Here is a 16234-nt window from a genome sequence, read left to right as displayed (position 1 = left end):
CCAGAGCGCAGGCCCTGTCTATCCTTGGCCAGCGACCAGAAGCAGCGAGTAGGAGCCCGGAGATGATGTCATCCAGGCTCCTCGTCCAATCAGCTTCAGTGGTCGAGCCGTGGCTTCCCCAGGAGCTGTTGTCATTTTGGAGGGTTGGCTTTTGGACAGAAGAGGCTGTGTAGCAAGATGGGGGTGAAGTTGGAGGTGTTTCGGGTCAGTGGGTACCCGAGCTGGTGGGCAGGGGCATGTTCCCAGATCTGAGAAGGAGGCTCTGAATAAGGAGAAAGGTCCTGAGATTTGAGAAGGCCCTTTAGGGTTGGACGCCCCGAGGAGGGGGAGCTGGGGTAGGAGGGCCCTGGTAGGGCTGGTGTGAGGAAGGGCCTCTGAGATGGGTAGTTTGAGGAGGGGCTCTAAGAAGGAAGGCTGCAGACTCGGGAGGGGGGCGCTGTTGGCCTTAGGATGGGGGGGGGTGTCAGGGTAGGGGACTCTTAGCCTAGGGGAGTGGACTCTGAATGATGAGGGGTTTGGAGTGCCCCCTGGATCTGACTTTGGAGCGGGGACAATGGGATCTCAAAGAGATGCCTGTGATTGTAGTAGGAGCTCTTGTCCTCCTGGGGCCAGGGTGTGTGTGTATGCGTGTGTGTGGTTTGAGAGGGAGTCCCCCAGATGCGGAGGGAGCTGCAGAAATAAGGTCTCTTGGATTATGAAGGCCGGACTCCCCTACTCCTGGGCTTCTTGGGGGGCCCTGTGGAGGCGCTCCTGGGCTATGCAGAGCAACCTCCGCTTGTCCCCTCCCCCTTCTAGATGACGCTCTACCTCACCTTCCCTGTGGCTATGTTCTGGATTGCCAATCAGGCCGAGTGGTTTGAGGAATCCGTCATACAGCGAAAGGTGGGCACAGGGAGAGTTTTCATGGGTTCACTGCAGAGTATGGGGGAGAGCCTGGGTCACTGATGTCTGCCTTCCATGAGCTGGCTCATCTGTGGCTTTATCCCTACAGAGGGAGCTGTGGCCACCTGAGGAGGACCGGGTAAGTAACCTAGTCTTTCTCCCACCCGAGGGACAGACGGGCCTGAGTCTCTGGCACCGTGATGGGTTTGAATGAAAATGTTACCCTTGGCCGTGAGCGGGGAACTGAGGGCAACGGCACCCGGGGTTTCCTTGTCGTCCTCTCCCAGATCGATCAAGCTGACCCCCCTGGGACCCTGCTTGTGATTGGCACAGGGCTCCCAGTGTAGACACTCAGCTCTGAAGCTGTGGCCTGGGGAAGTGGGAGGCGGGATGGTGGGAGAGGGGTCTAGGCTCTGAGCTATGTCCCACCCCTTCCCCACCACCAGCGCCAGCAGATAGAGGAATTCAAAGAGAGGCTACGGAAGCTGCGGGAGGAGAAGCTCCTTCGCGATGCTCAGCAGAGCTCGAGATCCTCAAGTGCCTGAGTACCACCCACAAAACAACATACACTCAGTTCTTTGTTTCCCATGGAAGTGTTTTATTGTCTGCTTTCGGGGGGGCACAAGTAGGGTGCAGGAGGGCCCCAGCCTTCAGGGGGCTTGTGTCTGGGGCTGGGGGCTGCTGTTCCGACGGAAGCTGAGAGCAGACGGATCCTGAGGGGTGAGTAGGGGCTGGGGGCTGAGGGTCCCAGCTCGTTTCTGCACTCCGTCCTGTGGATGAAGAGGGTCAGCCAGAGGGAGGGGCCGAGGGCGGTGCTGGCCTGAGATGACAGGAGTGTTGGAAGGACGGTGCAGGTGGGAGCGCAGGTGGGAGCCGCTGTCCCACCTCCCACTGACTGCCCCCACCACCCCCGAGCTTCTATGCACCTGAGTTGTCAACACTTATGGTGATATCTGAATGTGAGGTGGGAGACTTGGGGGTCCCACTGGGGTCTTGATCAGAACCCAAGCTGTGTGTGATCACATGTGACACAGATGCGTGTGAGTGTATGAGCTCACGTGCCCACCTCCCTAGGTTTGTCTTCCCAAGAGGGTGTTCATTCTCACGACTCTTCCCCAGATCCTCACTTGTGGGGGCGGGAGCCAGGACTTCCAGCCATGGCTCTGACGTTAATGTGCCCTCTACATGACCTTGGGGCCCTCCTGGCCTTGTCGGGGCCTTCATTCTCCTGTCCGAGTTGGGTATTGGATCGGCTAGGGCCTTGTGACTGGGAGGGACACAGGGCAAGCACTCCTACCAGGCACTCATCCCCAGGAGGCGCGTGAGGGACAGAGGTGGGGGTGGGAGGCAGGGCCAGGGGGCTCAGCACGGTTGGTCTCTCTCAGCCCCAGCAGAGCATCACCTACCTTGGGGCCCACAGGCTGGAAGCCAGGCAGGGTGCTGACTGTCACACGCTGGTCATCCATGCGGTGACCCTGGGTGCTGGCCACCATGTCCATAAAACTGTCCATCTCTGGCACGGGACCACTCTCTGCATGGTGCAGAAGCAGGTGGGGATGGACCTACATGCAGATCCCAGGGAACACAGCCCAGCCGGAGCCCCCAGCCCACCCCTCCCCATGCTCACGTTCTCCCGGAAGCCCACTCATCTCCCCCTCCGTACCTTGCCCCCAGACCCACTAGCATCCGTCGCCAGTTGCCTATTCACTCTCAGACAGTCTCTTGGCTACAAGCCCCCCCAGAGGGTCACTCGCCCTGTGCCTCTATGCCCTGCCCCATGTATGCGCCCAGACAACACACTCACCCTACCCACTCCCTGTGCACTCACCGCTCTTGGAGGTGGTGCCAGGCCCTGCCTGCAGTGGGCAGCGCTGCTCCTCCATTCGGGTGCCCTGCACATGGCTCAGCAGGTTGAAGAAGCCCTCTTGGTCTGGAGAGCCCGCCTGGGAGACAGACATACCTGGTCCAGCTGGCCCCTCAGCTGGGGGACCCCTCACCCGCTCCCACCCTGACCCGGGAGTCTTTCCTCCCTTCCTCCTCGGCTCTCACCATGGTCCCTGCCGATGCGCTGCTCTGCCAAGCTGTGCGAATGAGACACAAGTCTCCGTACCAACCTGAGCCCCCAGGACCCGGCCAGCAGTGCCGCTGCTGCATGCAGTGCTGCCTCAAGGGAGAGGCTGCTGGCAGCCTGTTGTCCTAGATTGAGGCCTGACTACAGGGCACCAGCCAGGAGACATCCCAGGGGCTGCCCCCAAGTCCCAGCACCCCCCAGCTCACCAGGACCATCACTGAGAGCACTGACCTCTGGCCTGGGGCTGGGCTGGGCCCTCGGACCCTCGTGCCCACCAGCACTTCCTCAGGCGGCAAACTGGGTCAGGGGCCCCAGGAGACCCAATCGCTAATGAGGTGCCCTACAAACTAGTCAGTCTTGTCATTCGTTGCTCTTGAGGGGTTCGGGGCATGTGGGGGTGGGGTCTGCTTACCTTGACGCAGGGAGCTGAGCCCCCGTCGACCCTCTCTTCCTGGTCCATCTTTGTTCCTGCTTCCTGCGCCCAATCCACTTCTCTGCTGGCCTCTGGCCCAGCTCTGTGCCAGAGAAGGCTTTTTAAGAGACAGACGTGGGGACGGTGGATACACAGCCCCAAATCCCCTGCTCATACCGCATCTGCCCCCACCTAAGCTTAAGCCCCATAAAGATGATCCAGATAATCGTTTTTGCTGCGAAATGCTGGGGCTGCTATGGGGGTAGGAAGCGGGGCGGCCTGGGTTGGGACCTTGCTGACCCGTCAGGACTCGCTGGCCCCGAGGACTCGGGTGGGGCTCGGCGACAAGCCAGAGCAGTGCACCACAGTGGAATGGGGGCTGTCTGGGCTCCAGTGGGAAAGGACAGGCTAACTGGGCAGCTCAGAGGGGCCTGCAGCCCAGATGCAGGAAGCAGTGCAGGTGGTCTCGCCTGCCCGACTGGAGGGCAGTTGGACCTGAAGACCCCTGAGGCACCACCAGCAGCTGGCTCCATCTGTGTCTCTTGGCGAGGTCCACCCCTCCTCACTGTCCCGGGGTCTGGTTGCCTCCCATAGGCCCCAAAGCAAGATCCAGGATCTCCTGCCTCCCCAACACCAATGCCAAGTTCAGCTGTCTCTAAGTTGTACCCCCAGCCCTGCCTGGGGGCCAGAGGCTACATTCCTGGGAAGGGAGGCAGTAGGAAAGCCCTGCTACTCCCCCCTCCCCAGCAGCTATGGCTTCCCTCAGTGTCCCAGGAGGGGATGTCGCTGGAGGGTCCCACCCACACCCCATCCCTTCCCCTCCCCAAGATGCCTTTCTGGAAACTAGTTAAAGTGTCTTCCTGGAATAAATGGGCCACACTGTGACCACCCCTGCCAGAATGCAAAGCTTGGTCCTCCTTCCCAGGCAGCCCTTCCCTGTCCAGGGTCCAGTCACACCCTCTCCATGGCCCCAAGTTCTTGATGCCAATAGGATGTCCTGCTCTACCACAGACATATTAGTTTCCTGGGGCTGCCTTAATGTGTCACAAACCAGGCATCTTAGGACATTTATTGTCACTCAGTTTTGGAGGCCAGACATCTGAAATCGTGCCGTCAGGGCTGTCCTCCTGAGACATTGCAGGGGAGGGTGCTCCCTTGCCCCTCCTGGCTCCTGACAGTTGCCGGCAGACCTTGGTGGGCCTTGGCTTATAGCTACAGTCCTTCAGTCTCAGCCTCTGTCACCACATGACATTCCTCATGCGTCGTTGTCTCCGGCTGTCATAAGACATGGACACCAATCATATGGTATTAGGGACCCACCCTCCTGCAGTGTGGCCTCACCTAACCTCATCTGCAACAACTCTGGCCCAATTTCCAAATGAGGTCACATTCTGAGGTCCTGGGGGTTGGGATTCCAACATACTGTATTGAGGGGGTGGACAGGAGCCCATTCAGCCCACAGCAGCTGAAAAGCCTGGTCACCCTCACCGAGCATACGTGGGGTGGCAGGAGATGGGCTGTGAGGCTAGAGTGACCCCAGCTTCCTCGTGGTCTCCCAGCTCCCCTCGTGGTGCCTGCAGTTTACCCTCCCGCACCCCGGGAGCTGCAGGGACCCCTCCTCTCCCTGCTCAGAACTCTCCCTTGGTCTTCATTGTCCTTTGGAGAAAATTCAAAAACTTGGGGACAATGGGAACGGTCTGGAATGGACTGGTGATGGTCGCACAACTCTAAATATGCTAAAAGCTATTGAATTGTACACTCTTGGTGAGTGAATTGTACTAATATGCAAATTAGATCTCGATAAAGCTGCTAAAGAAAAGGAAGGAAAGGAGAGACAGGGAGGGAGGGAAGGAAGGAGAGAGGAAGAAAAGAAAGGAAAACAAGGAAGGAAGGAGAAAGAGACAAAAGAATGGAGAAGGGAAGGAACGGAAAGGAAACGGAAAGAAAGAGAAAGAGAGGCGAGAAAAGAACCCAAACCCCTGTCTGGGGTGGCCAGCCCTCGGGCTCTGCCTGGGACCACCCCAGTGTTAGCAGGGCCCTACGTCCCAGGAACCTCTCAGTCCTAGGCAGGTCGGGCTGCGAGGCTCCTGCCTTGTCCCACAGAAGTCTGGCCTCCGCAGTTCCTCCGGTCTCATCTTCTGCGGAGTCTCTCTTCCCCCCACGCCCTGCTCCCTCTGCCTGGGCCACTGCACGGTTGCTGCTCGGTGTCACTCGCCGTTATGTCTGAGGGCCACCTCCTCAGAGGGGGTGCCACCCCCCATAAAGCACTGCCGCCATGGCACTTCCCACCACAGCACTATTTCCTGTGGGGCAGAAATGAGAACTTTCCCTTCCCGTCCCTCCTAAGCTCAACTGCACGTCGCACGTGGCAGAACTGCTGTTGTCTGTCCCATCTTGTCCCACGTAAATAGCAAAGGTCCTGGAATGAGGTCGACTCTTTAATAGTCACTAAAGGAAGGAACCACTTCAGGACTCTGCCTTCACACACGTGCATCACGCTTTGAATCTGATACCTCATCACGCGGGTGCTGCTGGACTGCGCCCCATCCGAGACGGGGTGTCGGCCTTCTGCTGGCACATGGAGGGAGCAGGCCCTGAAGTCTCTAGTCGAGTGTGAATTGAGGTGTGTGTGAGTGCCCCAGCGGTCGAGCATGCCATTCAACCCACGTGTGTTCAGACTACAAACGTGACTGTCGCCTGGGCGTGGGCGTGTGCAACCAGTGAGCACAAGCTGCGAGGAGCTTTCCTCCGGGACAAACTCTTGATTCGAATCCGAGTAAGCCTCCTCATCACGCGGCCTTGGACACAGGTCCTGCTGAGCCGGTGTCACCGTCTACACCGTGCTCCCTCTCGGGGTCTCTGGGAGGACGGAGCACACAGCAGGCGCTGGCTTCTCTCCAACCCTCCCTCCAGGCCAGCTCTTGAGTTTACCAAATGTTGCTAGAACTCGCCGCTGCTGCTGCTGCTAAACTCTGGGGGCACAGAAGGTAAGTGGGTCACGGGTTTGTAACTCCGCTGCCCCGTGTGGGCACACAGCACCCCTCCACCGCGGAGAAGCTCGTGGATGTGCCGGGGAAGACGAAGGGGTATTGCTGCCCCACAGGCCCACTTTCTCGCTGCACGCAAGCAGGGGACGCGTGTTTGAGCTCCTGTGCGTGTCGTCGAGGTGGGCTCCTCCCGAAACTTGGTGCGGGTCTGTTCGGGCACATCCCCGCCTCCACTCTGCGGGGGTCCCACCTTCCGAGAACCTGAAGGGGCCAGGTGTGCAGGGGCGGGGCCAGGTCCTGCGGGGCGGGGTCCACGTGGGTGACGCTCGGGACCACGCCCCCACCTTGGACGGACCCGGAAGCCGCGGCTGCTCCGTTGGGGAAGATGGCGCCCTCGGGGCTGAAGGCGGTGGTGGGGGAAAGTGAGTGATGCCCGGGCCTGGCCTCTTGCGTCCCCTGGGGGTCGGGGGCCGGGGGTGCACGGACTCTGGGACCCCGGCGGCGGGGAGTTGGGGGCCGGGCTGGACGTCTAGCACCTGACCCTCGAGGGAGCGGACAGGAAGTTGGTTCCAGCTGGCCGTCCCGGCTCTCCCCTGCCGGAGCGGCCCGAAATTGGGAGGTGGCGACCCAAAGGCTGGCGCAGGCAGGTGTCGGGGCCCGGACTTCCGAGCCGCCTAGCGCCGGCGAGGGGAAGGCACAGCTGGACGCCCAGATTCCCGGATCTCCGAGCCCCGCTGCGTCCGGGGGGCTGGGTTCATGGGGCCCAGTGCTGCGGACGGGGGCTGGGCTGGGTGCTCTGATAGCGCACCCCAGAAGGTATGAACGTTCGGGGGGGGTGTCCAGACCCCCTGTTCAGGCCCAGGGTGGGCGACGCCTTCCGTTTTGAAGCCCATGGAACGTGAGGACCCAGGCGTCCAGGCCGTGTGGGCCGGGTTCTTGGGGGAGGGGTGGAGATCGCCTCCTCCCGAACCTCGGGTGGTTCCGGCCTCAGCTGCTCCTTCCGCCCTGGCGGTCCTGATAACCGTGATGACACTGTGGCAGGGCGGAGCTGTCCCTTCCCTTCTGTCCCCTCAGCTAGGCAGGGCAGAGGGCGGCCCAAACCCACTGCACCCTAACGAAAAAAGGAGCCTGTGACAGAGTGGTTGACCTGCGGACGGGAAAGCCACTGATTCCATCTTACAGATGAGGAAGCTGAGGCTGGAGGTTGGGTGATGGAAAATGACCACAGCCAGGCCCATTTCAAAGTGGGGACCCAGGGGGACCTACCTTCCAGCCCAGTGGAAACTGATGGAGGTGGGGTGAGGGCTCTGGTCAAAATTTCTGCACCAGGAGAACTTGAGGTAGTCCCTGGGGAAACCAAGGGCCCAGCTCTGGAGGCAGGAAGACCTGACCTTCCAGTTATTGATTATTTGAGGCGTGTTTATCTAGCATCTACTTATGTACCAGGCTCTGGGCCACTTGGGCCCTCAGGGTGCGCAGTCTACTTACCTGCTCTCTTTGAACCTCAGATTCCCTGTCTATAAGTTGGGGGCAACACCAACAGCTACACCATAGAATGGGGGGGATGCGGGGAGTAAACTGTAGTTAAGATGGAAGTCCAGCCTGGGATTCAGAAGGTTTTGGAGTGTCGGGGGGCCAGAGAACCCAGCATCCTGAGCCCACCCTCCCCCACAGAGATTTTGAGCGGAGTCATTCGGAGCGTCAAAAAGGACGGGGAGTGGAAGGTAGGGGCGAGGCAGAGTGCTTTGTCCAAACCCAGGTGGGGGTCCCTGAATGTGGGACCACCTCCTAGACTCCCTGAGGAAGCCGGGCGGGTCTGGGATGGCATGGGGTGGGGTCCTGGGCCCCGCCATTCAGCCAGTTCTTGAGGCTGACAGTCCTGCCTATCACTCCAGCCCAACCTCTGGGGGGGCTTCAGCCTCTCCTGCCCACTAGTCTGTCTGTTGGTCCATCTATCCATCCATCCGGACAGGTGCTCATCATGGACCACCCAAGCATGCGCATTTTGTCATCCTGCTGCAAGATGTCAGACATCCTGGAAGAGGGCATCACCAGTGAGTGGACGCCCCCTCCCCCACAGGACTTTCAATTGTGGCCCCTGAGGGTCAGTCTCCCCAGCCGTGCAACCCCTGTGTGCGGGAGCCTGTGTACAGCTCTGAGAGCGAGCTCAGTGTGGGGCCCCCGGAACGCATAGCTTTCTATGGGAGGCCCCTGGGGTGTGAATTGTGACCCTGAATGTGCAGAACACTGCTAATGTCTGAGACTCACCATGTGCCCCAGTCCCGGTGCCACCTTTATGTGTCCCTTCCTCTGTCCCTGCTAGTTGTTGAGGACATCAACAAGCGGCGAGAACCCATCCCCAGCCTGGAGGCCATTTATTTGTTGAGCCCCACGGAGAAGGTGCCTATGTGAGCGAGAGTGTGTGAGCATGCATGGGTGCATGCCTCTGCATGTCTGCACGTGTGTGGGGGCATGGGCGGCAGCGGGGGGCTGGGGCAGAGGGCGGATGGGTCAGGGCGTGCAGGGCCAGGCCTGGAGCGTGATCTGCATTCCCCAGTCAGTGCAGGCCCTGATCGCAGACTTCCGTGGGACCCCGACCTTCACCTACAAAGCAGCACACGTCTTCTTCACAGACAGTAAGTGAGGACAACCTGAGGAGAGCATAGGGTTTGGGTCTGGGGTGTGGTGGTGGTTCTGGCTTAATGTCCCCTCTTGCCCACCCAGCCTGCCCCGAGCCTCTGTTCAGTGAGCTGGGCCGCTCCCGCCTGGCAAAGGTGGTGAAGACACTGAAAGAGATCCACCTTGCCTTCCTCCCCTATGAGGCCCAGGTACAACCCGGCCTTGTCCTGAGCAGGGTGTGGGGCCCATGACCAAATGACTCAGGTTCCCTCAGAAACAGCCTCTGAGACAAGTGAAGGGGACAGCAGGTCAGAAAGGAAAGGAGCCAACATGGAGTGAATGAGCTCCTACCGCTGGAACCAGGAGCTGGGTCCCCCTGAGCAACGGCAGGGGGCAGCGTAGAGCAGCCTGGGAGTCGGCTGCCCGAGGCAGAGGGGCCGGGGTGTTTCTCCGCCTACACCCCCAGGCCTTGTGTCCTTGCAGGTGTTCTCCCTGGACGCCCCCCACAGCACCTACAACCTCTACTGCCCCTTCCGGGCGAGCGAGCGGACAAGGCAGCTGGAGGCGCTGGCCCAGCAGATCGCCACGCTGTGTGCCACACTGCAGGAGTACCCAGCCATCCGCTACCACAAGTGGGCCCCCCAATGCCGCCACCCCCCGACCCCATCCTGCATCCCACCTTTCACCTCTTCTTTAATCCCACCCCAGTACTCACCCTGCTACCCGGCTTCTGTCCCTAACCCTGTCCTTGACCCCAGTCTGTGCTTGCCCCTGCCCGACCCCACGCCCTAAGGCCCTTTGTCTGCCATCCCACGCCCAGGGGCCCAGAGGACACGGCCCAGCTGGCTCACGCAGTCCTGGCCAAGCTGAACGCCTTCAAGGCGGACACTCCCAGTTTGGGCGAGGTGAGGGGGCTTGCTGGGGAGGTGGGGCGAGGCCCTAGCCAGGAGGATCTGGGTTAAAGCCCTAATCCATGCCCACCCCCCACCCCCCGGCCACCCCCAGGGCCCTGAGAAAACCCGCTCACAGCTACTGATCATGGACCGGGCGGCCGACCTCGTGTCCCCGCTGCTGCATGAACTCACGTTCCAGGCCATGGCCTATGACCTGCTGGACATCGAGCAGGACACGTACAGGTAGGCGGGCCCTGGAAACCCGTTCCCCCATCACAGCCAACCTGGGTCCCTGTCCTCAGGTAGTGCTCTGTGTCTCCTCACCCCGGCAGGTATGAGACCACCGGGCTGAGTGAGGCCTGTGCAAAGGCCGTGCTGCTGGATGAGGACGACGACCTGTGGGTCGAGCTGCGGCACATGCACATCGCAGACGTGTCCAAGTACGTGCATGGGGGGCCCTGGGGGGTGGGCCTTGGGCAGCGTGGTCCCCAGCTGGATTCTCCCCACCCACATCACCACCCCTCCCCCACTGGGGGCCTGGTCCGAGACCTTCCACCTTCAGTGAGCATGCTCTCTCTACAAGCCACGCCCCTCAGCTAACTCCCAGTGTGTCCCCAGTGTGTCCCCAGTGTGGGCTTGCACATGGCATTGTGCAGGGACATGTGCCCCCTGGCTCCCATGCCTCCCGGCCATGAGACCCCCACGCTGCCCTCAAACTACTGTCTTGGTGCCAGCCCCCACCCTCACCCCTGCCCATTCTCATGGCCAGGAAGGTCACAGAGCTTCTGAAGACATTCTGTGAGAGCAAGAGACTGACCACTGACAAGGTAGGGCCGCCTGCATTCGGGTGGGCAGCTTGGGCGGAAAGCCGCCACCACAGTGGGGGAGGGGCCTCAGTCGATCCCAAGCCTGGTGTGGGAACCCCCGCTGCCCTGTTCCTAGGCCAACATCAAAGACCTGTCCCACATCCTGAAGAAGATGCCGCAGTACCAGAAGGAGCTGAACAAGGTGAGCATGGGCTAGGAGCCTGCTCCCTGCCACCCTGTCTCCCCTTGACTCAGTCTCGGTCCCCCTGACTCCCACCCACCCTGCAGTACTCCACACACCTGCACTTGGCCGACGACTGCATGAAGCGCTTCAAGGGCTCCGTGGAGAAGCTGTGTGCTGTGGAGCAGGTGGGTGTGGCTGATTGAGGGGCGGGGCTTGTGGGACAGCAGGGATGGAACCTTCAGAGACCTGGTACTAGGATGAAGTGAGACCCTTCCGAGGGCCTGGGGATATTCCTGCCGTGCCCATCCCCACCAGTGGCTGCCAGGACAGCTGCCCTCCAATCCCCGTAGGACTTGGCCATGGGCACTGACGCAGAGGGCGAGAAGATAAAGGACGCCATGAAGCTGATCGTGCCAGTGCTGCTGGACGCCGCAGTGCCTGCCTACGACAAGATCCGAGTCTTGTTGCTCTACATTCTTCTTCGGAACGGTGGGTCGGGGGTGCGGCCTTGGGAGACCCTGACTCACCAGAGCCTCCAAGGGTCCTGGGGTCCCCTCAGCCCCACAGTTCCCCTGTTCTTGAGGTTCCTGCACTGGCCAAGCACGCCAAACTCACAGACTCCCCTTTGGGTCCTGGGACGCCCCCTCCATCGACCTGGGGAACCCCTCCTTGACATGAAAGCTCGTTAACAGGGAGAACTCCCCAAACCTATTACTTTGCAAACTTGGCCTCCCGGCTAATTCCACAGGAGCCCAGTCTACCCGCTCTGGGCTCCATGCCCACCCAGAACTCTGACATCAGGGCTCTCCCTCACCCCAGCCCTGGGGGCTTCCTTGGTCCCGAGGACCTCCCCACTGCATGCAGGTCCTGAGGCCTCATACCACCCCTAAGAGGTCTCATGTCCCCCTTCTGTCCCCCTGCCCTCCCAGAGCCCACTCCCCAGGAGAATCCCACCCATGTGAGCCCTCCCCCCCTCACCAGGTGTGAGTGAGGAGAACCTGGCCAAGCTGATCCAGCACGCCAACGTGCAGGCCCACAGCAGCCTGATCCGGAATCTGGAGCAGCTGGGGGCCGCTGTCATCAGCCCTGGGGTATGCTGGGGCCAGAGCCTGAGGGCGGGGCGCGAGTCAGGGCCTGGGCCCCGGGGGTGGAGGACAGGTCACAGGACTGGGGTCCACAGGGCATGGTGTGCTTTTGGGGAGCAGAGAATGCTGTACAGTGATTGGCCTGGGGACCAGGGAGCACCAGGGCTGTCCCCAACTCTGGGTCCCATGATAAGCAGGGGGCTGAGGTGGAGTCAGAGCCTGGTGGTGGTGCAGCGTGGGTCTGCCATCTGAGTCCCAGGTCGGTGGGGAGGGGAGGTGTGGACGGCAGCGTTGCCAGCGTTGGGTGACCACACAGGTGACCCTGGGCTCCTGGACGTCTCAGAGGGCTACCATGCCCCTGGCCTACATTGCAGTGTCCTCTGCCAGCCTTCCCTCCCTGCCCCTCCGCTCTGGCCCTGCCAGGCCTCCTCTGCTGGGCTCTGCCCCTGGGTGGAGCCTCTCACAACTCCCATCTCTCTGCTGGTCCCCGGTCTCCATCTCCCACCTCCCCGACCCTCCCATTTCTCTGTGTCCTCTTACCTCTGTCCTTGTTTCTCTCTTGTCCTCCTCTTTCTCTGCCCCCCCCTTTGTCTCGCTGCCTGTCTCTTCCTCCCTCTCTTTCATTCTCACTTCTCTGTCTCTCTCTCCAGTTCTCTGTTCCATTTCTCCATGTTTTTCTGCAACACACTTCCAAACAATAGGAACCCCTAGCCCCGTCTGCGACTTGCCTCCTCCTCCCCAATGCCCCCACCGGCCTGCTGCACTCCCCCTATAGGGCCCTGGGACCTCCAGCCGGCTGGAGCGGAGGGAGCGCTTGGAGCCCACCTATCAGCTGTCGCGCTGGACCCCAGTCATCAAGGACGTGATGGAGGTACCACGGGCAGGGGTGGGCACCGGGAGGGTAGGGCTGGGGACTGACCTCTCCTGCCCCACCAGGTCCTGCCCTGACCCAGGCGTCACCTCAGCCTCCTTCATGCTCACGGTGCTAAGCTTCGGGGCTTAATGGGGAATCCCTCGTTACAGGCATTCCCCAGCATCCAGTCTGCTCTGCCAGGGCACACCCCAAACCTGCACCCAAGGAATTGGGGCAGCAGTGGGGTCCCTCGTGGGGCGTCTCATTTTCTCTCCATCCACCTGTCCCCTCTTCTGTCCCTCTCCATCTCCCTGGTCTCTTCCCCTGTCCCTGGGAAAGCCCCTTTCCCCCCCTTTGCCTTCCCGACACCAGCCCCTGCCCGTCCAAGGCACCAAAAACAGCAAAAACAAAGGGGACTGGATTGGGGGGTGGTGCCCAGCTTCCTGGCTTCCCACCTGCTATCCTCATGGAGTCCTGGTACTTCACTCACTTGGGGGCCCAGTGACCTCAGCTCCGCCATCCCCAGGGACCCTGGATGCCTGAATTCCTGGGTCCCTGAGTTGCTGGGGTCCTGGACTGTTGGGTCTCAGGGGGCTGGGAGTCCACACTGCTGAGTCCTCAAGAGGCTGAGAGTCCTGACTCCTGAGCCCCCTAGGGGATGCAGGTGCAGACAGTGGCTCCTGTCTGCTGGGATCTTGGCTCCTGAGACACCCAGTGAGGAGTTCCAGAGCCCGGGCCCCACCGCCTGGAGCTTCCCTCCTCAGCCTCCCTGTCTGGCCCCCAGGATGCTGTGGAGGACCGGCTGGACCGCAAGCTGTGGCCCTTTGTGTCTGACCCCGCCCCCATGCCCAGCTCCCAGGCTGCTGTCAGGTGAAGGCCCAGGGATACCCCCTACTGGTGTCCAGGGCTGTTAGGTGAGGGGTGTAGGGGGTCTCCTGCCCAGACTGACCTCTGCCCCACCGCCCCCCACTTCCACCCGCACAGCGCCCGCTTTGGCCACTGGCACAAGAACAAGGCTGGAGTGGAGGCACGGGCGGGGCCGCGGCTCATCATCTACGTCGTGGGTGGTGTGGCCATGTCAGAGATGCGGGCCGCCTACGAGGTAACCAGGGCCACGGACAACAAGTGGGAGGTGCTCATTGGTGAGTATCCAGGTTTGGGGTCCCTGGGCTGGGGCTGGACTCCTAGGCGCTTTTGAAGGGTGAGCCCGGCAGCCTGGGGCCTCTCATCTGAGAGGCTGGCATCTGAGATGAGGGGTGGCTGGACACCTGGGTTCCCCACGCAAGGGGTCGCCTGGGGGCCTGGATTCCCGTGTTTCTGTGGAGACCTTGGAGTCAAGGCCTGGCCTCCCAGGACTCTGGCTTGGGGGTGTCAGGGTCTGAGCTGTGACCCCACTTTCCCACCTCTCCCCTCCGCCCAGGCTCCTCACATATCCTCACTCCAACCCGTTTCCTGGACGACCTCAAGACCCTGGATCAGAAGTTAGAGGACATTTCCTTGCCCTGACCCCCCGCACCCACCCTGACCTGCACCCCCCCTTTCTGGAACAATAAACGCCTCTTTTCAGTCTAGAGCCAGGGCCCACCTTGCTTTCTTTCCCAGGGAGCTATGACCGGCCGGCCTCTCACGGTCCTGTTCCCTCACCTGGGCCCCTGGGCCCCCGGCACTGTCTCACCGTGATATTCTGGTTGAAAACATCTGAAGCGCAAGTGGAGATTAAGAACTTGGGCTCTGGTTTGAATGTTGGCTCCAAGATTGACTAGCTGTTAGGTCTTGGCCAATGTGCTGGGTTCCCTTTCCAAAGAATGGGCCCAGCAAAGGCTGCTGCTGCAGAGGAAGCGGGGCAGTGATAGAAAGCTGAGGTGACAGCTGCTGTCCTCCGTTGTCACTAGAGTTCCCTTGGTGGCTCCGATGGGATTGTTAGTAGCATCACTGACAAACGGAATGGACCCTGTATGCTCCCTCCCAAGGTGCCAGGAACGGCCCTGAGGCCACGCAGGCCGGGGGCTTCTCCAGCACCTGGGGTCAGTCGGCCGTGTGTGAGGACCAGCACGCAGTGAGCGAGTCATGCCTGATCCCCACCCCAGTGGGCCAGAGCTCGCCCGCTCGCCCTCTTCCTCACCCCAGGGTGCCCCCGGGACCTACTGCAGGGCTTCTTGCAGCCTCTGCTGGATGTGTCAGTTTTCTGTGGCCACCATGACAAAGTGCCGCGTTCTGGGCGACTGGAGGCTGGAGGTCCAAGATCTAGGTGTCGGCAGGGTTGGCTTCTGAGGCCTCTGTCCTTGGCTGGTAGACAGCTGTCTCCTCCCTGTGTGTTCACGGTCTCCCTTCTGTGCAAGTCTGTGTTCTAATCGCTTCTTAAAAGGACACGAGCCACATTGGATTAGGGCCCACCCTAATGGTCTCATGTTAACTTAAGCGTCTTTTCAAAGGCCCTTTCTTTAAACATAATCACATTCTGAGGTACTGGAGGTTAGGGCTTCTATGTATAAAATTTGAGGGGAGACAGAGCAGCTCACTCGCCTGAAATGACATGTGAACCCAATAGCACTGAGACTGACGCACAGCCAGGCAGACCACTGCAGCAGTGGGATCTGGGGGAGGCCAGAGGACACCCTAGTTAGCCTAGTCTGGGGGCAGTCAGGAAGGCTTCTTGGAGGAGGTGAAGTTGGAGCTGAGAATGAAGAGGAGTTGGAGAAGAGGAGAAGGCACAGTGGAGGCAAACACACGAGAGTGGAATGAAGCCAGAGAGGAGGTATTTAGGGAAGACAAGATCAGGGGCCTGGCAGGTGGCAGTGAGAATGCCAGTGCTTGGGGATGGTGCCCTCGGTGCGTGGGTGGGTGGGTTAGGTAGGTATAGCGCCCCCTCCACATTAAAGTGCTGCTGATTTTCATTCCATCCCTGCGAATGTACCCCATACAAGGCTGGGACCAGGAGGGCATGGGCTGAGACAGGCCAGCCAGGACCCGCCTTCCCCGCCCGCTGAAGACTGGGCTCTGATTTTCAGGTCAACTATTTTGAGAATTCAGGGAACTCTAAGGGCACCCTTCCTAGAATAACTGCACACACAGTGTGCGAGTGGGCCTCGGAGAGACACAAAACTGACTCGGCAAGTCTAGGATTTACCTGAGACTCCCGCCAGACCGGGGCAGAGAGGGGTGTGGGGAGTGGTTACTCAGTGGGTCAGTGCAGAGCCCTGTGCACGTAGCTCCCTGTGAGGGTCTGTCAGGGAGGCGATTTAACGAGAGATTGTGGGGGAGACAGTTTTGTTTTTTAAAGATTTTATTTAATTTTAGAGAGGGGAAGGGAGGAAGAAAGAGGGGGGAAAAGTTAATGTGCGGTTGCCTCTCACACAGCCCCTAGTGGGGACCTGGCCTGCAACCCAAGAATGTGCCCAGCTTGGGAAGTGAACCCGTGACCTTTTGGTTCACAGGGTAACAC

At 60.6% G+C, this 16234-nt stretch overlaps 3 protein-coding genes across 4 annotated transcripts; 2 read left to right on the top strand and 1 right to left on the bottom strand.

Moving 5' to 3' along the window:
- The first annotated feature begins 63 nt into the window (after nt 1–63).
- PET100 (PET100 cytochrome c oxidase chaperone) lies at nt 64–1470 on the top strand. Its single transcript, XM_024551262.2, has 4 exons — nt 64–204; nt 796–882; nt 992–1021; nt 1329–1470. The coding sequence occupies exons 1-4, from the start codon at nt 178–180 to the stop codon at nt 1425–1427; spliced, it is 243 nt and encodes an 80-aa protein (XP_024407030.1). The 5' UTR covers nt 64–177; the 3' UTR covers nt 1428–1470.
- On the bottom strand, nt 1471–6555 carry PCP2 (Purkinje cell protein 2). Its single transcript, XM_024551265.4, has 5 exons — nt 5879–6555; nt 3366–3468; nt 2711–2825; nt 2289–2413; nt 1471–1652 (listed from the first exon to the last, which is right to left on the bottom strand). The coding sequence occupies exons 1-5, from the start codon at nt 6016–6018 to the stop codon at nt 1533–1535; spliced, it is 603 nt and encodes a 200-aa protein (XP_024407033.3). The 5' UTR covers nt 6019–6555; the 3' UTR covers nt 1471–1532.
- Nucleotides 6556–6699: 144 nt separating this feature from the next.
- On the top strand, nt 6700–14365 carry STXBP2 (syntaxin binding protein 2). 2 transcript variants are annotated; one of them, XM_053913170.2, is made up of 19 exons: nt 6700–6774; nt 8027–8076; nt 8325–8406; nt 8676–8752; nt 8910–8988; nt 9077–9180; nt 9455–9603; nt 9792–9876; nt 9977–10107; nt 10197–10304; nt 10634–10691; nt 10807–10872; nt 10959–11039; nt 11205–11343; nt 11836–11945; nt 12715–12810; nt 13577–13662; nt 13777–13934; nt 14213–14365. In XM_053913170.2, exons 1-19 carry the CDS (start codon nt 6738–6740, stop codon nt 14296–14298), a joined length of 1782 nt encoding a protein of 593 aa, XP_053769145.1. In that variant the 5' UTR covers nt 6700–6737; the 3' UTR covers nt 14299–14365. The 2 variants fall into 2 exon arrangements, with proteins under 2 accessions (XP_053769145.1, XP_053769146.1); XM_053913171.2 differs by lacking the exon at nt 8027–8076 and having other exon boundaries at nt 6703–6774.
- Nucleotides 14366–16234: the final 1869 nt, after the last annotated feature.

Source organism: Desmodus rotundus, chromosome 10, assembly GCF_022682495.2.
Source record: "Desmodus rotundus isolate HL8 chromosome 10, HLdesRot8A.1, whole genome shotgun sequence".
Taxonomy (NCBI): Eukaryota; Metazoa; Chordata; class Mammalia; order Chiroptera; family Phyllostomidae; genus Desmodus; species Desmodus rotundus.
This window is presented reverse-complemented; position numbering and strand designations above follow the sequence as displayed.

Bases quoted from the DNA above. Each gene is read 5' to 3' on its own strand.
- PET100 (XM_024551262.2), top strand. From the start codon at position 178: ATGGGGGTGAAGTTGGAGGTGTTTCGG. The intron at 205-795 runs GTCAGTGGGTAC...TCCCCCTTCTAG, and splicing joins TGAAGTTGGAGGTGTTTCGG to ATGACGCTCTACCTCACCTT. The intron at 1,022-1,328 runs GTAAGTAACCTA...CCCCACCACCAG, and splicing joins GGCCACCTGAGGAGGACCGG to CGCCAGCAGATAGAGGAATT.
- PCP2 (XM_024551265.4), bottom strand. From the start codon at position 6,018: ATGCTCGACCGCTGGGGCACTCACACACACCTCAATTCACACTCGACT. The intron at 3,469-5,878 runs GTATCAGATTCA...TCTCTGGCACAG, and splicing joins AGCAGCACCCGCGTGATGAG to AGCTGGGCCAGAGGCCAGCA. The intron at 2,414-2,710 runs GTGAGTGCACAG...TGCACCATGCAG, and splicing joins TGGCACCACCTCCAAGAGCG to AGAGTGGTCCCGTGCCAGAG.
- STXBP2 (XM_053913170.2), top strand. From the start codon at position 6,738: ATGGCGCCCTCGGGGCTGAAGGCGGTGGTGGGGGAAA. The intron at 8,989-9,076 runs GTAAGTGAGGAC...TTGCCCACCCAG, and splicing joins ACACGTCTTCTTCACAGACA to CCTGCCCCGAGCCTCTGTTC. The intron at 11,040-11,204 runs GTGGGTGTGGCT...CAATCCCCGTAG, and splicing joins AGCTGTGTGCTGTGGAGCAG to GACTTGGCCATGGGCACTGA.